At 41.2% G+C, this 20056-nt stretch overlaps 1 protein-coding gene and 1 long non-coding RNA gene across 2 annotated transcripts; both read left to right on the top strand.

Annotated features, from left to right (window-relative positions):
• Positions 1-1767: 1767 nt before the first annotated feature.
• Positions 1768-8698, top strand: LOC145781023 (uncharacterized). The gene is made up of 2 exons (XR_014290693.1): positions 1768-1853; positions 8550-8698. It is a non-coding gene; the product is annotated as an uncharacterized LOC145781023 (long non-coding RNA).
• Positions 5680-7361, top strand: LOC145781022 (uncharacterized). The gene is made up of 3 exons (XM_082592729.1): positions 5680-5795; positions 6108-6441; positions 6821-7361. Exons 1-2 carry the CDS (start codon positions 5731-5733, stop codon positions 6439-6441), a joined length of 399 nt encoding a protein of 132 aa, XP_082448855.1. The 5' UTR covers positions 5680-5730; the 3' UTR covers positions 6821-7361.
• Positions 8699-20056: the final 11358 nt, after the last annotated feature.

Genomic DNA, 20056 nt, shown 5'->3' with positions numbered 1-20056 from the left:
TATCACCTGCTGTCGTGCTCATCATATATCATCGCACTTCCACATCAACTGCTGTCTCGTCCTCCCTCATCAAAATACTCAAACTAATAGTATGACTTTGGAACATCCTGTCTCGCATGACCGCGCGCGCACCGTTAGGCTACATACATTTTTTTTACCTTTCTGGTTTGCTTCCATTGGTGTCAGGTCCTATCTCTTCGGAGGCAGGACATGGACAGCCATGGACGCTTACCTGTTTGTATGCATGCTTAATTTTTTTCTCTAAAAACGCTTGTAAATATTTTTTTCTCTCATGGCTGATTTTACAGTTGCGCCCCAGTATTCAATTTCAGTTTCCAACCCTCAATCATAACTTAATTTGTTTTCGTCATTCACAACATCTCTCCTACGTTTCAATGTCGTTCTGACTGGAGCCAACGTATGTACGGACTGCTGTCTTATATTCGTCACCAGCCGGTATTCTGCGGTGCAGTCCAACGTTCTCATAATTCTGTACTGTTTAGCCTACTTTCAAGTTTTAATATTTTTAGCGTTGCGTCTGGCAGCACTCGCTAAGGGTGACTGATTTCGCCTATAAAACAGACTGATGTGGTAATCTTCTTCTTTTTCAATCAACACACTTCTGATGGAATGACGTGACGTTTCTGAATCCGCCTTGATCGCTTCAACACGTGGCGTAATACAAGATGTACTTCCTGATCTCAACAATCTAGTGTCGTTGTCACTTGTCAGCCACCCTTAGTCAGAAGCATTCAACCATCAATCTCAGTAATGTTACAGACTCATATTGCGTCAAAGACCAACTCCCTACCCAGACAGCAAAATCGACATTGAATCAATGTAAAAATCACGGATTTTGCTGCCTGGGTAGAGAATGGAATTTTAGCGCTGTCGCGTAATAAATAACAAACACAAAATGAAGTCGCACGCTAAGGGAGCGTTCAAATATTACGTAACGCTGTTTTTCCGAATTTTTGACCCCCCCCTCCCCCATGTAACGCCAACGTAACGTTTTTGTCAACCCCCCCCCCCCTCCCCCACGTGACGCTTTTCCATTACAAAGCCCGTTTTGCCAATTTATGTCAAACTTATGACGTAGAAACACGTGCTGATAAAATATCTTGGTTTGTATGCACCTAAAGCTTACGTTTGAGACATGAAATTTTAGCTATATTCACTTTTTGGAATTAAAACGTTATGTACCTACTGAAAGCGTTTAGTAGCCAAGCGGATAGAAAATTTGCATTGGTGTAGGCCTATGTGTGGTAATTGTGCCATCATGCCGACAACAATCGAAAGCGAATGTTGCCAGGAGAATGACTCTGTGTTAGCCAAAACCAAAACTGTTTCAAAGTCTTGTTGTTTTCTCGCTTTGCTATTCGATCCAAACGCCCGATCGTACTCACAGACCTGTACCTAGGTCGATCGAGTTTTGTGGGTATGTACCGATTGCTGTCTCGTATTCGTCATCAACCAATATTCTGCAGTGCAGTCCAACGTTCTTATAATTCTGTACTGTTTAGCCTACTTTCAAATTTTAACATTTTTAGCATTGCGTCTGGCAGCACTCGCCAAGGGTGACTGATTTCGCCTATAAAGCAGACTGATGTGGTAATCTTTTCCTTTTCAATCAACAAACTTCTGATGGAATGACGTGACGTTTCTGAATCCGCCTTGATCGCTTCACACGTGGCGTAATACAAGATGTACTTCCTGATACCAACAATCTAGTGTCGTTGTCAGCCACCCTTAGTCAGAAACATTCAACCACCAATTCAGGAACGTCACAATGGTGCCTCGATATCAACAGAACTCACGACTTGGGAACAAGATCTCACTCCATTTCAACGGCGGTTGGTAATGCTACCATGTGTTTTTTTATCTTTCTTTAAGTAATTGCAATTAACTACGGTACTTGTAATTATCTAGCACTGTAGCATACATTCACTATTTTCAACCACTTAGGCTACAAATTATATTGTCAAGGTACCTTATCTTTATGGTTGCAATAGAAACCACTGCATAAAAATTTTTTTTTTAAATATCTCTAATCATCTAGCAGCCTACTGCAGCCTATATTAATCATTTTTAACCATTTATAACTTCTATTCCATGGTACCTTACTCTTGTGGTGCTATAGAAACTACTGCATAAAATTTTTTTTAAAAATATCTCTAATCATCTAGCAGCCTACTGCAGCCTATATTAATCATTTTTAACATTTATAACTTCTATTCCATGGTACCTTACTCTTGTGGTTGCTATAGAAACTACTGCATGCAAAATTTTTTAAAAATATCTCTAATCACCTAGTAGGCTAGCTTACTGTAGCCTACATTAATCGTTTTCAACCACTTATAAATAATTTCTATTCCATGGTACCTTATCCTTGTGGTTGCTATAGAAACCACTGCATACAAAATTTTTTTAAGTATCTGTAATCACCTAGTAGCTTACTGTAGCCTACATTCATTGCTTTCAACCACTTATAACTAACTTTTATTAGACGGTACCTTATCCTTGTAGTTGCTATAGAATCCACTGCATAAACTTTTTTTAACTTGTTGCAAGTAACTAGTACGGTAGCCTACAGGTAATTGTCGCCCGTATTACTCATTATCAATCTCCCCATTATGCATCGATTTCCTAACAACTGCCACGTTTATAACACGTCATGATGTCTCTCTGTGCTCACGTCACTTTGTACACTCTTTTACTTAAGCCTACTGCCACTCTTTTACTTAAGCCTACTATCTAAGCTTACGCCATGACAATGTCATGTACTTTCTGTGTTTACTATGCCACAACAAACTCAACTATATGCCTAACGACTGAATTCTACTGTAATTTACCGTCCTGGGCAAGACGTCAAAACTGCATCCATTCATCCATTCTTTAGTCACTCGTTTAACTACAGTCACGTGACGTTGCAACCACTTTTTGTACTCATATTTGTCGCTATTTTTTTAAAGTGACCTTTCATCAGCCGGCGTTTGCCGCCATGACACTGTCATGCTACTTAATTACAACAACTTTTATCGCTAGTTTTTTTAATTTATCCTATCTCAGCCGGCATTTGCCGCCATGACCATGTCATGCTACGTCATTGCAACAATTTTTTTCTGCTCGTGTTTGTCGCTTTTTTTTAATGAGTGCTGAGCCTACTCAGTACTAGGGATATTGGACTTAGGGGATCCGAAGCTTATCCGTTTTTTCATTTATTCCGTCCAACTGAAGGGCATGCCTAAATCGTGGTGTGCTCGTTTTTAGTTTGGTTTAAGCTAGTAGGTTATGGATATGGAAGACAAAGTTGTGACTAGTGTCAGTCTGTCAGATAGGTTAGACCGAGCAGATTTTTAATTTTCAAAATTATGTTGATTGGGTGAAGTGTCAATCTGCTATTGCCTGGAGTGGTCATTTTCTAGGCCTTAGGGTACCAGTACGGTATGTTTGTATGCTGGAGGGTTGATTGATTGAATCTTTATCCTTAGACTGGGAAAGCTTCTTGCAGAGCTTAATCCTGGCAGTTTCGCATACTTGTAGAGGCACCCAGCTCAGTGGCCGAGTGGTTTCGCCTTCGGCTCTGGTGCTGGTAGATCTGAGATCGATTCCAGGTCGGGTCAAACCGAAGACTTTAAAAACGGTACCGATTGTGTTCTATCCTGCATAGCGCAGTGAGAATGAGTCGGGTAATAATGTGATAACATCGTAAACCTGATACAAATTAAAAATGAGCCCTGTCGCTAAAAGACCTTAGCTGTTGTAGAGCGACAATAAATAAAACCATAACATTATTATTATTACTTGTAGAGGCTTTGAATCACTGACGCAGGCCCGGTCACCGAGATTGACAGAGTGAAGTTTCCGATTGTTGAAGTCTTGTTGCCGGGGAACTATTCCATCCATTAGATGCCGCTGAATGGAAAGCAATCCTTAACGTGCGTTGCTCAAGTGCACACCCCGAGAGTCGAACCAGCGCCGCTTGATCTTGAAATAGTTAATTTCATTATAAACTGACGGTCCAAGTTTATTCATAATAAAAACATACTTGAGTTTAGTACTAATCAGCTGGAAGCAGCGAATGACCAATGAGATTAGTAGGCTAACACTGGGGGAGCAAGTCTTTTAGGCACAGACAGTTAGGCGTCGGTCAAATAGACGCGCACACCGTGGCGTCTGGATATAATTAGGTGCGGAGCACAGGGGCGCCCGTTTATTTAGGTGCTATTCCTAGTAAAGTCTGCAGATTGTATCAGCTTGGCAGGTAGGGCAATGCTTTTCACACAAAATGTTATATTGAACTAAAAAATATGTCATGGCTTCCGTAAGTGAAGCTGCTTATGCCGGCAATGCTTTTCCCACAAAATGTTATATTGAACAGAAAAATATGTTGTATTTTAATGCGCGTGTTTGGCATTTATTTGTTGTTAGTCCAGGTTTGCGTCGGCGAAAGTTTTATCAATAAATTATTCAAGTTTCCGAACATTACTGAGTTCACTTTTAGTTAAGTCAAATAATAACTAGGCTACACTAAACATCAGTAAAAAATATACCGGTACCGTAGCCTATATTCAAGCGGGTGGTAGGCTTGAGTGAAGAGTAACTTAGTTTTCTGTCAAAACCCTGACTAGGTTGAATAACGAGCAAAGTCGCACCATTATGCTTGCAACTTGTAACCAGGGTTCACATGCCCTATAGATTAGAAGTGTATTCATGTAGTAGAGTAGAGCATTGTCTCATACGTACTCGCAACACGACCAATCCATCCGAGTAGAAGTAATTGCGAAAGATAACAGATTAAGTAAAGGTCCGTCTGGCTGCAACCTGTGTTCAGGATGAATAGCAAATGTCCTGTGGAGATGAGCTAAAATCAAGAATAGTAGAGCGTTGTCTCGCACCTCATATCCACACGCGCATTAACAAAACAAGATATTTTTCTGTTCAATATAGCATTTTGTGTGAAAAGCATTGCCCTACCTGCCAAGCTGATACAATCTGCAGACTTTACTAGGAATAGCACCTAAATGAACGGGCGCCACAGTGCTCCGCACCTAAATATACAGACGCCACAGTGTGTGCGTCTACTTGACCGGCGCCTAACTGTCTGCGCCTAAAAGACGTGGACCCAACACTGGTAGGTAGGCTAACAATACACAATTACACATCATTTCTACTCGTGCCAATGTATGATATAATGCTACCAAGTCTTTTTCATATCTCATTGTGCATATACCTGAAACTAAGTACTTGTGCTTGAATGTTATAGGTCATTCAAATTGTTTAGCAATATGGGGTTTACCTGTTGCGTTCCTAATTGTAATACTGGTTATCGTTTATCTCAAAGTAATAGACCAAAAGTGTAACTTTTTCGATTTCCTCGCAATCAAGATGCAATTCAAGCTTGGATTAAAGCTATTCCTAGAGAACAATATGCAGTCACTTCCTCCAGTAGAGTTTGTGCAAAACATTTTTATGATTCAGACTATATAACAAGTACTACCGATGTCCGGAAAAAAAGAGTTGCAAAAAGAGAATTGTTGCAACTGAAAAAGCTTCGCCTAAAGCCGTTAGCTGTAACAAGAATATTTTCTGGTTATCTGACAAAGCAACAGCCACCTAAAAGATCCACTTCTACATCTACAGCGTCTGCAAGACTGAAAAAGGAAAATGATTTAACAACTAACCGAACAATTTACAATTCAAGACTCGTTTAATGATTTGAAAAAAGTGATGAATGCACTAGATGAAATCTTCTTTGTTGTTGCTGTCTCTGTTGACAATCATGTTTGCAACAGGTATTTATGTCTGCATGAATTGGTTGTGATGAGAGCTGGGTAATGATATTTTTGACATACTTTAATTTATCACTAGACCCAGGGTAGTTCCCAGTGTCGTTAAAGGATAATAGTTTGCGCATGTGCGCGCCTATTTGACCGGCGCCTAACTGTCTGCACCTAAAAGACGTCGACCCTTGTAAGTTAGGTGTACTTTTATGCAGTTTGAATGTATATACAAATTTATTGGACAAAAGGTGTAATTTTATTGGTGGTAATGCCTTGCTTCACATCGTTCAAATTAACTAACAATGTACATACTCTTTTATTTAGAAAAATGTTCATGGATATGTGCAGGAACAACAAATTGTCAAGTTGCATTGTGCATCCTACAAGGAAAGAAAAGCATTTGTACCTATTATTTGACTTCACACACAAGTTTAAAAATAGTTTCAATAATTTTCTGAATAGAAAGAGAATGCACTTTCCTCCTGTTGGTGAAGATCATAGACACGTCCTTGGTGAAAAATGCACTGCTCGTTTTGAGCATATAAAACGCTTGTATGCTCTTGAGGAACACAAGCCTCTGAAGGCTGCATTTGCACTGAGGAAAGCATCGCTAAATCCCAGCAGCATAGCACGTACATCACCTGGCAACATGCTTTAAGTAAGTAAAGTTGTAAAATATGGTATTAATGACACAGAGACCCATCTGTGAATTGAGTATAGAATTCACTGCCTTGTAATGCATACACATAAATGGTGCTCAACTGGTGTAGTTTCTGTCTTGTATGCAGAAAGGTTTTGTCCGGATGATATGAGCATTGAGCACAACAACATTTTAAAATAGCATTTGAAATTGGTCGGTTATGACATCACAAAGACATATAAAAGGAAGTAATATAAAAGGAAGTAATAATATGCTAGTAACTTAGGTTAGCACTATTACTGGAAACTGTGTACGAAATTAAAGTCATAGAATAAAAAATACTGAATAAGACTATTTTTGCCAGCCACAAGCCAACGATGGCCTTTGCTATTTTCAGGTGTGTTCTGTGAATCAACTGCGCAGTGCGCCTGCCTTGGAGTTGTATGCTGAAAGCAATGCTGGGTTCCTGGAAACATCAAGATTTGTGAAATTCATATAGAACATTTGGAAAATCATGTCCGTTAAATCAGCATTTAAGGGTATGTCATGTCACTATACTGATATCGCAAATTTTACATATATATAAAGCAGACTTCGTACTACCAACAACAACAGCTTTTCTGCAAAGTTTACAGAAGTCAGTGGAAGAAGTTAAAAACAGTGAACCAGCATATTTGGATCAATCTTATTGGTGCATGTTACTGCATACGACCCTAAAGCTGTTCTAAAGTTTATTATGCTTCCTGTCCACAACATTACTTGTGAAAATTTTCTGTTTTTTTTCAATCAAATTAGATCATGAGCAAGTGGTTGAATCACTATCACCAGCAACTATTCCAACACATTAATAGCCAAATTCAGGACTTGTAGACTACACGAGGAAACATTTGCTACTGATAGCGATTCGACATGTTACTTTCCAGGCGTCGCACTCTCTTATAAATGGTTACATATTAAAGCAATGTTATTGATGACATTTTTTATTTTTGTTTGTGAAATGCTCACTTAACTCACTGCATTGTGTGTTTTGAAGGTGTAGCAAAAAAGGATGACATGTGCATGCCAAGGAAATTTCCTAAAGAAGGAGAGGATCAACCAAACATTCTTGGCATACATTCAAACGATGACGGCAGTGCCCGAACTTGCTCAGTATTTGCATGACAGTTTGGGATTGATGTACATTCTTCAGTGCCAACAGAGTTGTGCTTTGCTGTAACGACAATGGCTGTTCAGTATTACGATGTCGTACTCAGCAATCCTTCTGCTAAAAAGAAAATGCTCACTCTACCAAACTCACGCTCTGCTTTTATTCGAGCCGTTAAAAATGCAGCAGAGACGTCATTGGGTTTGCAGGCTGATGTGGCTTGTTCAAAAGGCCACTGCAATTTCGTGTTGATTGGAAAAACTTCGTTTAATTGTTTTGCCAAAAATGAACTAAAACGTTTGAACGCTTCCAGGCGCGAGGAACCCGCGAAGATGGCTTGAACAGTACGCAAGCGTACGAGTGGTGGTTCACGCAAGACTGCAAATACTTGAATTTGTGTCATTGCCTGATTGTGGTTACAGTGTGAAATTATGATATCTGATTGTCCAGTGATATTTATTGGTATTATTTTTGTTTGTGTACATAGCCTAGTAGCCAAGTTTATGAACAATAAGCCATTGGTCGTTTTTTTCTTTTGTGGATTCTACATGTAGCTTAATGAATTGGTTATAACTTACAATATTAATAATTTTGTCATCAACATAAGATTGACAATAATGTACAGATACAACTTTTGTGAAACGACGAATAAAACAGCCAGTGCAAAACAAACATTTTCTCGTGTAGTAACACCGCATTGTGCAATTCATTGTAGGCAACATGGTTAGCCCTTCAGTTGGACGGACGGATTTTGAGTTTCGCATCCCGTTAGTGTCTAGGTATCCCTGCTCAGTACCTATACTACAACTCACATAGTTTCTTGTCTCGTTTCCTACCTATCATCAGCCGGCATTGCCTTGCCATGCCTTGCCAATTTAATAACTTGTGTGCCTGCATGTATCGCTATTTTTTTTTGTAAAGTGTCTGAACTGCTTATGTGTCATTTTTTAGCGGTCGCTACTCTGTCTCAATTTCATTCCAGGTGCGCCCACCTACACGGCTGTTGCGGGATGGGATGCGAGACTTCAAGGGACTTCAATACAGCACCACGATGATGACACGACAAACTCACTGATGAGACCACTCCAACATGGCACCATAGCACCCCATGTTCTCCACGACTTGCACTGAGTTGAACAGTCCCTCATCACTTTCCTCAAAATGAGATGCCTCCACGGAGATGATTTCAATACGGCTATCCACAGCCACCGACGCACTCCAATATGGTCAACCCCATATCTGTCGCTACTCCCTGCGACACACCTTCGACGTGCAATTGCTGCATCGTTCATCATTCAAGCCTTCTCTGCGTCAGAAGCACACCGCGACGTTTCAAGCCTTCTCCACGTCAGGAGCACACCTCCGACGCAACCAATATGGTCAACCCCATATCTGTCGCTACTCCCTGCGACACACCTTCGGCGTGCAATTGCTGCATCGTTCATCATTCAAGCCTTCTCTGCGTCAGAAGCACACCGCGACGTTTCAAGCCTTCTCCACGTCAGAAGCACACCGCGACGTCAACCAAACCAGTGCCGCTATTTGCTCCACTTTCGACATGCAATGGCTGCATGTCACACAGCTTGCAACTATACAAGCTGGCCTCTTTCGTGTCATATTCGGCACACATCAATGGACTCACAACTCAACAGCTGTCGTGCTCGTCATCCATCAATGGACTACTAACTGAACTGCTTATCACCTGCTATCGTGCTCATCATATATCATCGAACTTCCACATCAACTGCTGTCTCGTCCTCCGTCATCAAAATACTCGAACTAATAGTATGACTTTAGAACATCCTGTCTCGCGCACCGTTAGGCTACATACATTTTTTTTACCTTTCTGGTTTGCTTCCATGGGTGTCGGGTCCTATCTCTTCGGAGGCAGGACATGGACAGCCATGGACGCTTACCTGTTTGTATATATGCTTAATTTTTCTCTAAAAAAAAAACGCTTGTAAAATTTTTTTCTCATGGCTGATTTTACAGTTGCGCCCCAGTATTCAATTTCAGTTTCTAACCCTAAATCATAACTTACTGTTTTCGTCATTCACGACATCTCTCCTATGTTTCAATGTCGTTTTGACTGGGGCCAACGTATGTACCGACTGCTGTCTCGTATTCGTCATCAACCAATATTCTGCAGTGCAGTCCAACGTTCTCATAATTCTGTACTGTTTAGCCTACTTTCAAGTTTTAATATTTTTAGCATTGCGTCTGGCAGCACTCGCCAAGGGTGACTGATTTCGCCTATAAAACAGACTGATGTGGTAATCTTTTCCTTTTCAATCAACAAACTTCTGATGGAATGACGTGACGTTTCTGAATCCGCCTTGATCGCTTCACACGTGGCGTAATACAAGATGTACTTCCTGATCCCAACAATCTAGTGTCGTTGTCAGCCACCCTTAGTCAGAAGCATTCAACCGGCAATCCCAGTAACGTTACAGGTATACTGCATTGACAGTGGCTTTCACATATCTTGAAAAATCAAAGACAGAAGGAACAGCTTCAGGGATGAGCAGGTGTCTGGAATTGGTGCCCTGTAGATCACGTTGGTAATCGTTGGCCAGAAAATGATTGCTGCACACACGGCAGTGCTTGTTTACAGGTGGGTCTTTGCAGGTCCGCAACCAGCAAATATTTTCGGGGGGGGCATTCAGTTTTTATCAAAGAACAAACATTAAAATGATGCATTCTGACATTTTTATGTTAATGTCCACGCCCATTGATAGAGTGTGTGGCAATACCATGTTACGGTTCAGTGGTCATAACTTATGTCAATCACGTTTTTGTTTAGTACAGCATTAAAGGAAACTAGCCTTTGTAACCTTTTCTCATTTAGCTATGACTACCCAAGGAAGAAAATTACGATAATACAGTAATGTGTTCAGTCGATTACAAATAAAATACAACATCTGTAGGCTACGAACTGCATTGGCACGACTGGAGTCATAAATTAATCAATAACATTTTTTTACATCAACATAAACAAACAGATACATATGAATAAACTTAACACGGTAATTACAAATTACAATCCTGAAACATTTTGTTGGCTCAACAAGTTTTTATGTTTGTAGGCCCAAAGAAGTTGACTTTGCAAATGCAAAATGACATTTTAATTTAGAGCATAATGTCTAACTTTCTACTTGATTTAGCAAGTTCGTTTAACATCAATTCCGCGCTTGGAATTTGAGTACGATGGATTTGCATAAGAGCTAGTCCAGAAAGCCTGTCCTGCCCCACAGTGCTTCTAAAGTAACTTTTCAAGCGTCGTACACAGCTAAATGTTCTTTCTGCAGAAGCAGTTGTGACTGGAAGTGTAGCCAAAATTATCAAGAGTTTGTAAATGTTTGGATAAAACTAACGCTATCGAAACAGATAATGAGGATGCCAGCTTAATTTATCAAACAAAATCGTTAGCATGGCTTCCAACCAGCGTAGCCTACTTTCGGTTTCGATAGTCTACACTCTACAGTATGGCTGTACGTTAACATTTCCTACTGCATAGAACGCTTAAAATTTTTTCAAAAATTTCGGGGGGGGCAAATGCCCCCCATGGTTGCGGGCTTGGGTCTTTGAGTATCATCGCCGAGATCCATTTCTTCAGCTTGTCGTCATTATTCAAAGGTAAACGATGAAAGGATACCCCTTTGACGATTCCCCGGTTAGTACAACCGGGAGCCATACAAGAAGCCACCATTTTAAGGGCGTAAAAACTCCCTTAGCACAAAATTGTTCGCTGTTTCGGTAGCCTACGCGATTTGTTCCTTGTGTTTGCACGCAAAACAGTAGACCTTGGAGGCAGCTGGTCACAGCGGTAAACCATAATCTCTTCGTGGGAAAATTTTAACATAAAGTTCCCGAATCCGTTCGTCTGTATATAATGACCGAAGAAACACACACTTGAACTTCTTTTCAAACAGTGTATTTCTGTAAAATTAGCCCGCGGCTATCGAAATGACTGGTGCAACGCCTTACATTTCAAAACTGTCACTACGATACAGATTACTTGGATAAAAGACGGAGAATTTGTCCAGCTAGCAAGCACCAAATAAACCAGTTAAATGTGCGACCGACTTCCAACAAACAACTTCGAGAATGAATCAGAAAAATTTGTGATAACTCAAAGGCACAATGTTTAAACCGGTTTCAACAGGTTTGACACGAGTCTTACGGACGATGGTGCAATTTTGGCTCATGTTTTAGGAATTTCCATGACGTAATATTCAGTAGACCCAAACGGTTTCTACATGACGTTTGACCAGGCGAACAACCGTCTGGAACATAGCGGCCCCTAGTTATGACAGTCTGACATGGCATAACTAAAAAAGAATTGACGACAATTGTGAGCCAATGAATAAAAACACATGATACACAAATTGTTTGAATCACTCACGTTTAAGTTAATACGCAAATACAAAGGGCATGCAAAGAATGAACAGCAATAAGAACACGACGATACATGAAATTGGTACCATAGGTATTAGGTACACGCAAAAAATGATGCTATATACAATGATTGCGATAATAACCGACTGTTCTGGACTCAGACAAGTGTCGGCCACCGCAGACAAAACCAGGCTCAAACCCTAACACTTAGGTGTTCTTTACGGGGGCGAGGCACGAAATATCCCTCAACACATAGTCTACTTTCACTTTCCCCGTACTCTCAGCATAGTTGCAGACGGCAACTTTAGCTCTACGAACCACAGGCTTCCCTTTCCTAATTTGTGGAACTACTTCATGCACCCTCCCAAGTTGATACTTCTCACGTTTACCAATGTCCTGGAGAGAACCTACCACTACAAGTTGACCAGGCTCCAAATTCTCGGCCATTTTTAGCCATTTTTTCCGGCCCTGAAGACCTGGCAAGTAAAAATCGATCCATTTACTCCAAAACTGATGAGAAAGTGACAAATTGAACCGATAATCCCTTCTTAATTGGTCACGATCATGTGGTTGCCCAACAGCACAGTATGGGTCTAAGTATGGGGTCAAAAGTGAGGCAGGGGTGATGACAGTAAAATCCCTAGGGTCGTCACTCAAAGGTACCAAAGGGCGTTCGTTCACGATCCGAACGGCACTGCCTGTGTACGTAAGCAGTTCAATAAAATTGGGCTTACGAATTGAAGAGTCCAAAATGTGAAAAAATGCGATTTTAAATTGTTTAACCATTGCCTCCCAGGCGCCACCTTGCGCCGAAGCATCACTAAACCCATGCAATTGATATGAAACAATATCATCCGGACTGCACACACCAGAGTTTGCAAAATACCATCTCGGTAACGAAAAATCCTTAAGCAGGTCCAAAGAGCGAAGCCACGACTCCCACTCTTTAACAAAGCTATCAGGGACCTCGGTGTCCCAATCAAACTTGTCTATCGCCAATTGCTGAAGTATAAGGCGTGCTTTTAGAAAAAATGGCGCTCCAAAGCCTAGCGGATCAAAATTTTGTCCAAGCTGACTGAGCATACTTCGGCGCGTGTGTTTAGCTAAGGGCTTTAAGGAACATGCGATACGTATCTCGTCAGACTCGGTTTGCCACACACAACCCAATGTCTTCGCTGATGGCAAAGTCATATTTTCAGTCTGAAAGTCAATGTCACGAATCAAAGGTGAAAGCATCTTATTATCCAAATTTGACAAGACAATCATAGCCTCCTTGTTAGCACTCCACTTACCAAGTTTAAACCCACGGCTATCAAACAAAGCAATTGATTCATGAGTGATTTGCTGAGCTTCCTCTAAGCTATCAGCCGAAAATATAAAATCATCCATGTACATATTATTTGCAATATTGCAGAGAGTCAATTCACAGGTTTCATTTTGCAACGTCAAATCCTGAATGACTTTATTCAGGTCTGCTATTTCCATATCACGAGACTCAATTTTACGCTGAAAGCCAGAGATGACATCCGACTCTGAAGACGTCTGCACTCTGCACACTTTAGCAACGCTTTCCTCTAAGGGTGACTTACCACCACAAGCCAACCAACCGAGAGGAGTGAGCAAAGCATGCGGTTCACTACGATTTTCACCAACACGTTCTTCTTTTGCACACATCAAATAAGCGTTGTCGTTGCCAATCAGTACATCTACAGTACTACAATCATTCAAATGAAACATATTCACGTCATGAAAATGACGGAAACCATTTAAATCTTGTTTATGCGGTAAAGTTTTAACATCATCAGCCCAAGCTGGGTTAACCACCGAAGTTATATCACAAAACAGTTCATCTGTCTCTAACGACTGGATGTTGAGTTTGACAAGGTCAGCACAAGTAGCTTTCTGACCAGCCAGGGTATCCATTTTAAACGACGCTTTATCGTACGGTTTAAGATCAAGTTCACACACCAAGTCACTCGAAACAAACGTCAACTGCGAACCAGGATCATGCTGACAATACACCAACTTCGATTTGCCAGTCATTGGATTCGAAACACGAGCAGCAGTAACGCGGTTAAAGGCTGCTTTAACATTTCCAATCTTAACATTACGCACAGGAACTCTGGCACGAGCATCATCTTTCCCAACAGAATCCAGAGAATCATGTGACGTCACATAAAAATCATGCAGAAGAAAATAGTGTTTCCTATCGTTGTTAGGCCCACACTTACGACAGTTATTTGCATGAACGCAATCCCTAACCATATGCTGGCGCAAACAATTCAAGCATTTGCCAGCTTTCACAATGACATCTCTCCGATCTTTAGGTGTCAAGCGCAAAAATTCTTTACAATTAGACAAAAAATGATATTCAACTTGACCACGTGACGAACAACAAATGCATGCCGGTAGGTTTTTACGTCTGGCTTCACCACCGCGCGGTGCGCCAACAACAGTCGAGTACTGCGAACTTCCTGACATCACATCATCGTGGGGTTTTACGGACGTCTGCCTAACCGGACATGAAGGCAATTTTCCTTTGCCAAACTTTTTAAAATGCTGCGACTCACCAGAATCGCCCATTAGCATAATGCTAAAATCAGTCGACTTACGCGTTTCCTCTCGTACAACAAAATCGAACAAACTCTGAAAAGTAGGCTCATTAGTGCCACCATACTGATCACCTAAAAAGTCAAGATAACGCTGCTTAGCGTCAAACGGGAGTCGCTTAGCCAAATCCAAAACAAAACGTCCTTCCAATTTGTCACGCTGACCATAAGCTTGCGCGTAAAGCAAACACTGCGATAATTCATCTTTAAACTCTTTCAGATCACTGGAAGAGGTCGAAGTCAATTTGCTACCATAGCGATACTTTCTAATTTCCGGTTCTGCAAAAAGACCTCCACGAACCCCAAAACGCTGGGACAAGCGAGCTAACGACATTTCTATCCTGTCTTCCTCTGACAAGCCAGGGGTGTCAGAAACCAAATTAGCAATCGTTTGCGCAGCTGTTCTAACACAAGCTGCTTGTAACAAAGTCAAACAAGTCCCCTTAAAGGGCGAAGCTGCCATTAAGGCCGTAACACGATTTTTAAAGAAGATAAATGGCATATTATTACCATCGTAACCAATCAAGGCCGCCTTATCGAAAAACGTCCTACTATTTTGGTATTCAAAAAAGCAATCCTGCTGTTGAGAACTCGATTTAGCGGGAGAAGACAAGCTATATCCCTTAAGGGGCTGAGTGGGCTCAGTCACATGCACAGCCCGATCACGATCCTCACACACGTTAAAATCAGGAGACGCAATACGCCTCTCACAACCACCCAAATTACGTGTAGCTGGGCGATCAAAACCTAGCGGCGCAGAAAACTGTGAAGGGGGCAAAGCATTACTACTAATGGCGGCCCCGTGACCTGTACGCCCTGGGGGAGGAGTTCGGTTGTAATTCGCAGACCTTGGCTCTACAGCATTCGGAAGACCCTTAGCCGCGGCCCCGAGACCTCCTGAAACAGCTGGAAAACGTGTGGATTGCCCTGGTCCACTCACAGGTTGAACGGGTGTTTGGAAAAGGTTATGTAAATTAAACTGCGATTGATGTTCATTTCTGGAATGCCTAGAAGAGCCCTTCTTAGAGCTACGCCGAGAGCCCGCCTCTGATCGATATTCAGCTAAAACTACCTCTTTTCGTTGTTCAGCCCTCAACTGAGCGTCTTTGAGTGCGAACTCAGCAGCTCTCGCGGCGGCTCTCGCGGCGGCCTCAGCTGCTCTCGCTTCGGCCTCAGCTCTCGCGGCAGCCTCAGCTCGAATGGCCTCAGCTCTCGCGGCAGCCTCAGCAGCTCTCGCTTCGGCCTCAGCTTGTATCTGGAGCTCCTCTCGTCTTAGCTGCAGGTTAATTTGTGCCACTATCCGAGACGAAGTCCTAGACATCCCAGTGCTTACATTTGAGGCGCTATCCTCAGGATGTATGTCAGCATCCAACATATCTGAGAACTCACTTTCTTTTTGTTCAAAGTTATTTTTTAACGAGTTAAATTCGGGATCTACCCTATCACGAAGTTCTGCCAAGATTGCAGAGTTAAAGATTTTAGTCAAAAGAGCATGGAAATGCCGTAATTCCTCTTCTAAAGTAGATAACTTAGATCTAAAAATTAACAGTTCCTGCTTATCACTCAAAGAACCTAGGGCTACAGAAAGTTTCCCAATTTGAGTCAAAATATCCCGTCTAAGATGCCGGGCCTCTCGAACTGACTTAGCCTCATCGTTAATGGGTCCCTCCCCAGAATGGCCTGCCCGACCGCAAAGAACATCATCAGGCTTAAACTCAGTCGAGTCTACGGCGGTCGAGTCCTTGTCGCCACCGAGTGTAGACATATTAAATGTTGGGGCTAAATTTAACAATTAAAAAAATTAAGTTACACAAACACACAAAATTATTAGGCTACAGTAGTTATAAAAAGTTAACTGCAAAGACAGTAAAAATACAAAAAAGAATTTAAATGCACGATACCGTAGCTGTACGAGTATGAAGTCCTAAAGTCCACAAAACTTGCTTGGATTCTTCCACTTGAATCTACAAGCACAGATGGATTGTCTTTTAATCTTCTTTCTTGCCAATGATTGTCAAAGTTATTTTTCTTCAGTACCAAACTGAGAAGAAATGTCTTTACTTTTCTTTGCTTCTGTAAGAGTGTAGACTACCAACCAACAAATCTTCTTTTTATTATTTCTTGTACTTCTAATTAGTTCTTCTGCACTAGCTGACAACAAACACGTCGTTTATTTTTATGCCTTCAAGTGCTTCTTGGCCCACCAGCTAACAATAATCGTCGTTTATTTTTCTTGCTTTAATTTCTTCTTGACCTACCAACTGACAAGAACTCGTCTTTTATTTTTTATGGTCACAGCGGTAAACCATAATCTCTTCGTGGGAAAATTTTAACATAAAGTTCCCGAATCCGTTCGTCTGTATATAATGACCGAAGAAACACACACTTGAACTTCTTTTCAAACAGTGTATTTCTGTAAAATTAGCCCGCGGCTATCGAAATGACTGGTGCAACGCCTTACATTTCAAAACTGTCACTACGATACAGATTACTTGGATAAAAGACGGAGAATTTGTCCAGCTAGCAAGCACCAAATAAACCAGTTAAATGTGCGACCGACTTCCAACAAACAACTTCGAGAATGAATCAGAAAAATTTGTGATAACTCAAAGGCACAATGTTTAAACCGGTTTCAACAGGTTTGACACGAGTCTTACGGACGATGGTGCAATTTTGGCTCATGTTTTAGGAATTTACATGACGTAATATTCAGTAGACCCGAACGGTTTCTACATGACGTTTGACCAGGCGAACAACCGTCTGGAACAGCAGCGTTGCCAGCCAATCATGTCATCAAAAATTTTAACCAATCAGAATCATTCAAATCAAAAAAGTTTTTTTAATTAATGGTAACACAAAAAATAAAAAAAGTTGTTGAAAAACGTTTTATTTCAGAAAGATCTACAAATACAAAAGCCATGTATTTTCGTTGCAGTGCACCTTTAAGTTTAAAGCATAAAGACCAAAAACAGTCTTTAATGAATTTAACAATTAACGTAATGTACTTCAATAGCTGCTGAAGTCAATGAGACATCTGTGGTCGATCAAAGTTGTCACTTTCATTGCAAAGCAAACATACGGTAGCCTACTGCTTTCTTGCCGACTTGTGTGAAAAAGCGCTTGAGCATATTTGCTAAATTCGCAACACTCCTTTTCAACTTTACGTTTCTTGGCAAAATCCATAGGAAAATATTTAGTGTAAATTCAAAATCTAATTCTAACTGAAAACAAAGAAACTAAAAACACAAAGAACTAAAATTTAGCCAACAATCACTATTATTTGTATACGTTCCCGGTTTAATTATCATTAATCAGCCAAATTTCACTTTGATCTATTTTTTCGGCTTGAGACTAAAGAGATTCTTACAAGCATAGCCGTAGGAGATGGGGGGGCAGGGGGGGCGGTCGCTCCCCCGCTGAAAAAAAAACGCCGCGAATTTGGGCAAAAATCTGCACTTATTTGGGCAAATCAATCTTATGATATTTCGACATTTTACCAGTTTAGAAACTTTACGTAATTGTTATAATTTATGAGATATATACATTAATATTTTCCAATCAATGTAAAATGCATTTTCATCGATTTTGAAAATTGTTGCATGTGGTATTGCAATTTGGGCACAATGATAAGTTTCGATTCAACACCACCTGCAAAAAGTAAAGTGTAAAAGAACATAATTGGCAAGCAAAGTTAAGCTTATTAGTACCGATATTCACCAGCATGTACAATTGTACATAGGCTGCATTTCTTCACAGGTGAGATTTCTAAGCTTGCTGGGTTGCCTGCTAATAACCTTATGAGGTTTTTGCTTATTACTTTATGTGCATTTTGTATGTAATATATATGTAGCGGACGCTGCTTTCAGCATATCCACCCATACACAGCCATCAGTGGGATGGCAACATTCCTGGGCAAAGTCGGCAAGGAATGATAGGACACGAGGTCGATTACGCTGCTGTATTGTTTACTAACTCAACTCAGAAGATCAATGCTTGCTCACAACGTAATTGTTTATAGTTTTTAATCTTCGATCCAGCAACACAGAAAGTAAAGGAAAACACCGGAATATTAAAGCTCCACCACCAACAACTGGATACGAAATGTCGTCGCTGCTACATTAACAATAAACTGATCCAAACGTCATCCTGGCAGTGCCAAAAATAGAAAACGGTAGCAACAACGAAACTGATATATTGCTTTAGAATTACCAAGACTGATTTCTTGATACCGGTTTTAAGTTCTGACTTTTGATATTGCATTCAACTGATTTCCATATTGAAAGAACCGACTTTTCATATTGAACAAAAACTCAACAAACTATTGATTTTCACATAGCAAAAACTTAACACACCCTGATTTTTACATGTCGTAGAACTCTACAAAAGACTAAAATTTCACATAGCAAACGACTGATTGATTTTATAGCAAGAACTGATTTTACATATTGCAAGAACTTAACAAAAACTGATTGATTTTATCATGAGCTTAACTTCTTTAAGAAGGTACTAGTGTGAGATTGCGAGTTTTACATAAGATCACACAACGCAACACGACTGCAATTCTACATAACGATGAACCAAGGTAGGAATTCGGCATAGTGACGTTGATTACAGAAGTTGAATTCCCGATTGCTGAATTGAATTCCCGAGCCGTGCAGTTATGCGCTCAAGGCGGAGTCTTCTGGAAAATTCTAGTGACGTGTACGTGTGACGTCAGACGACAGAGCTCTCTGGCGCTACAGACACCCCCGCAAGAAGGAAAACGGGGTAGCCGTTTGACTTCTGATGAGATGTTTGCAGCATGAAATGAAACAGGCGAGGCACAAGATGCGTATTATAACATAGACACACGGTGAACAACAAGACGGGGTCGGATCCCCTCCGCACGGCGCGAGCGCTAACAGTTCCTCTGATTCCGGGGAGCGGCTGGTCGGCTCTCGATTGGTTGAAGCAGAGGTCTCGTGCGGCGGACATCCGGCTACGATGAATTCTAATTAAAAAAATGTGGAGAGTTACAATGACAAACACAATCTAATCACTAATCAATCACAGGTGAACACTGACGATGCAGATAATGTTTATGTGCAGTACACGAAGTTAGTTGTGAAAATTGATGAAGCACGTCAGAGGGCACAGAGCGCACTCTCTCTGCGAAACGGAGGGACAGTCCGGACAACGGCCGTGCGAAGCAGTCGCACAAACTGCCACACACCGCGGCGCGAGAGCAAAGCGTCATGACAGCAGGATGGGTGTTCTAACCAAACGGGGAAGGTGAAAAAAACGGACACACGTTTAAATGAAACCAGACCGGGACTGTAGTGCCAGCAGACAACCAGGGGAGTGACGAGGCTTGAAGTACCTAGCCTCACGACAACCTGCAAACATAGGAACTGAAAGATAGATAGACTGAAAGCATGCTAGCTATGCGAAGCGACTGAGCGTGGAACCGGTCCAACAGAGCAGGAAGCGGTGGACAGATGAA

This window comes from Aplidium turbinatum, chromosome 12 (assembly GCF_918807975.1).
Source record: "Aplidium turbinatum chromosome 12, kaAplTurb1.1, whole genome shotgun sequence".
Taxonomy (NCBI): domain Eukaryota; kingdom Metazoa; phylum Chordata; class Ascidiacea; order Aplousobranchia; family Polyclinidae; genus Aplidium; species Aplidium turbinatum.
The sequence above is the reverse complement of the archived record's forward strand: the minus strand, read 5'-3'. Positions and strand labels throughout refer to the sequence as shown.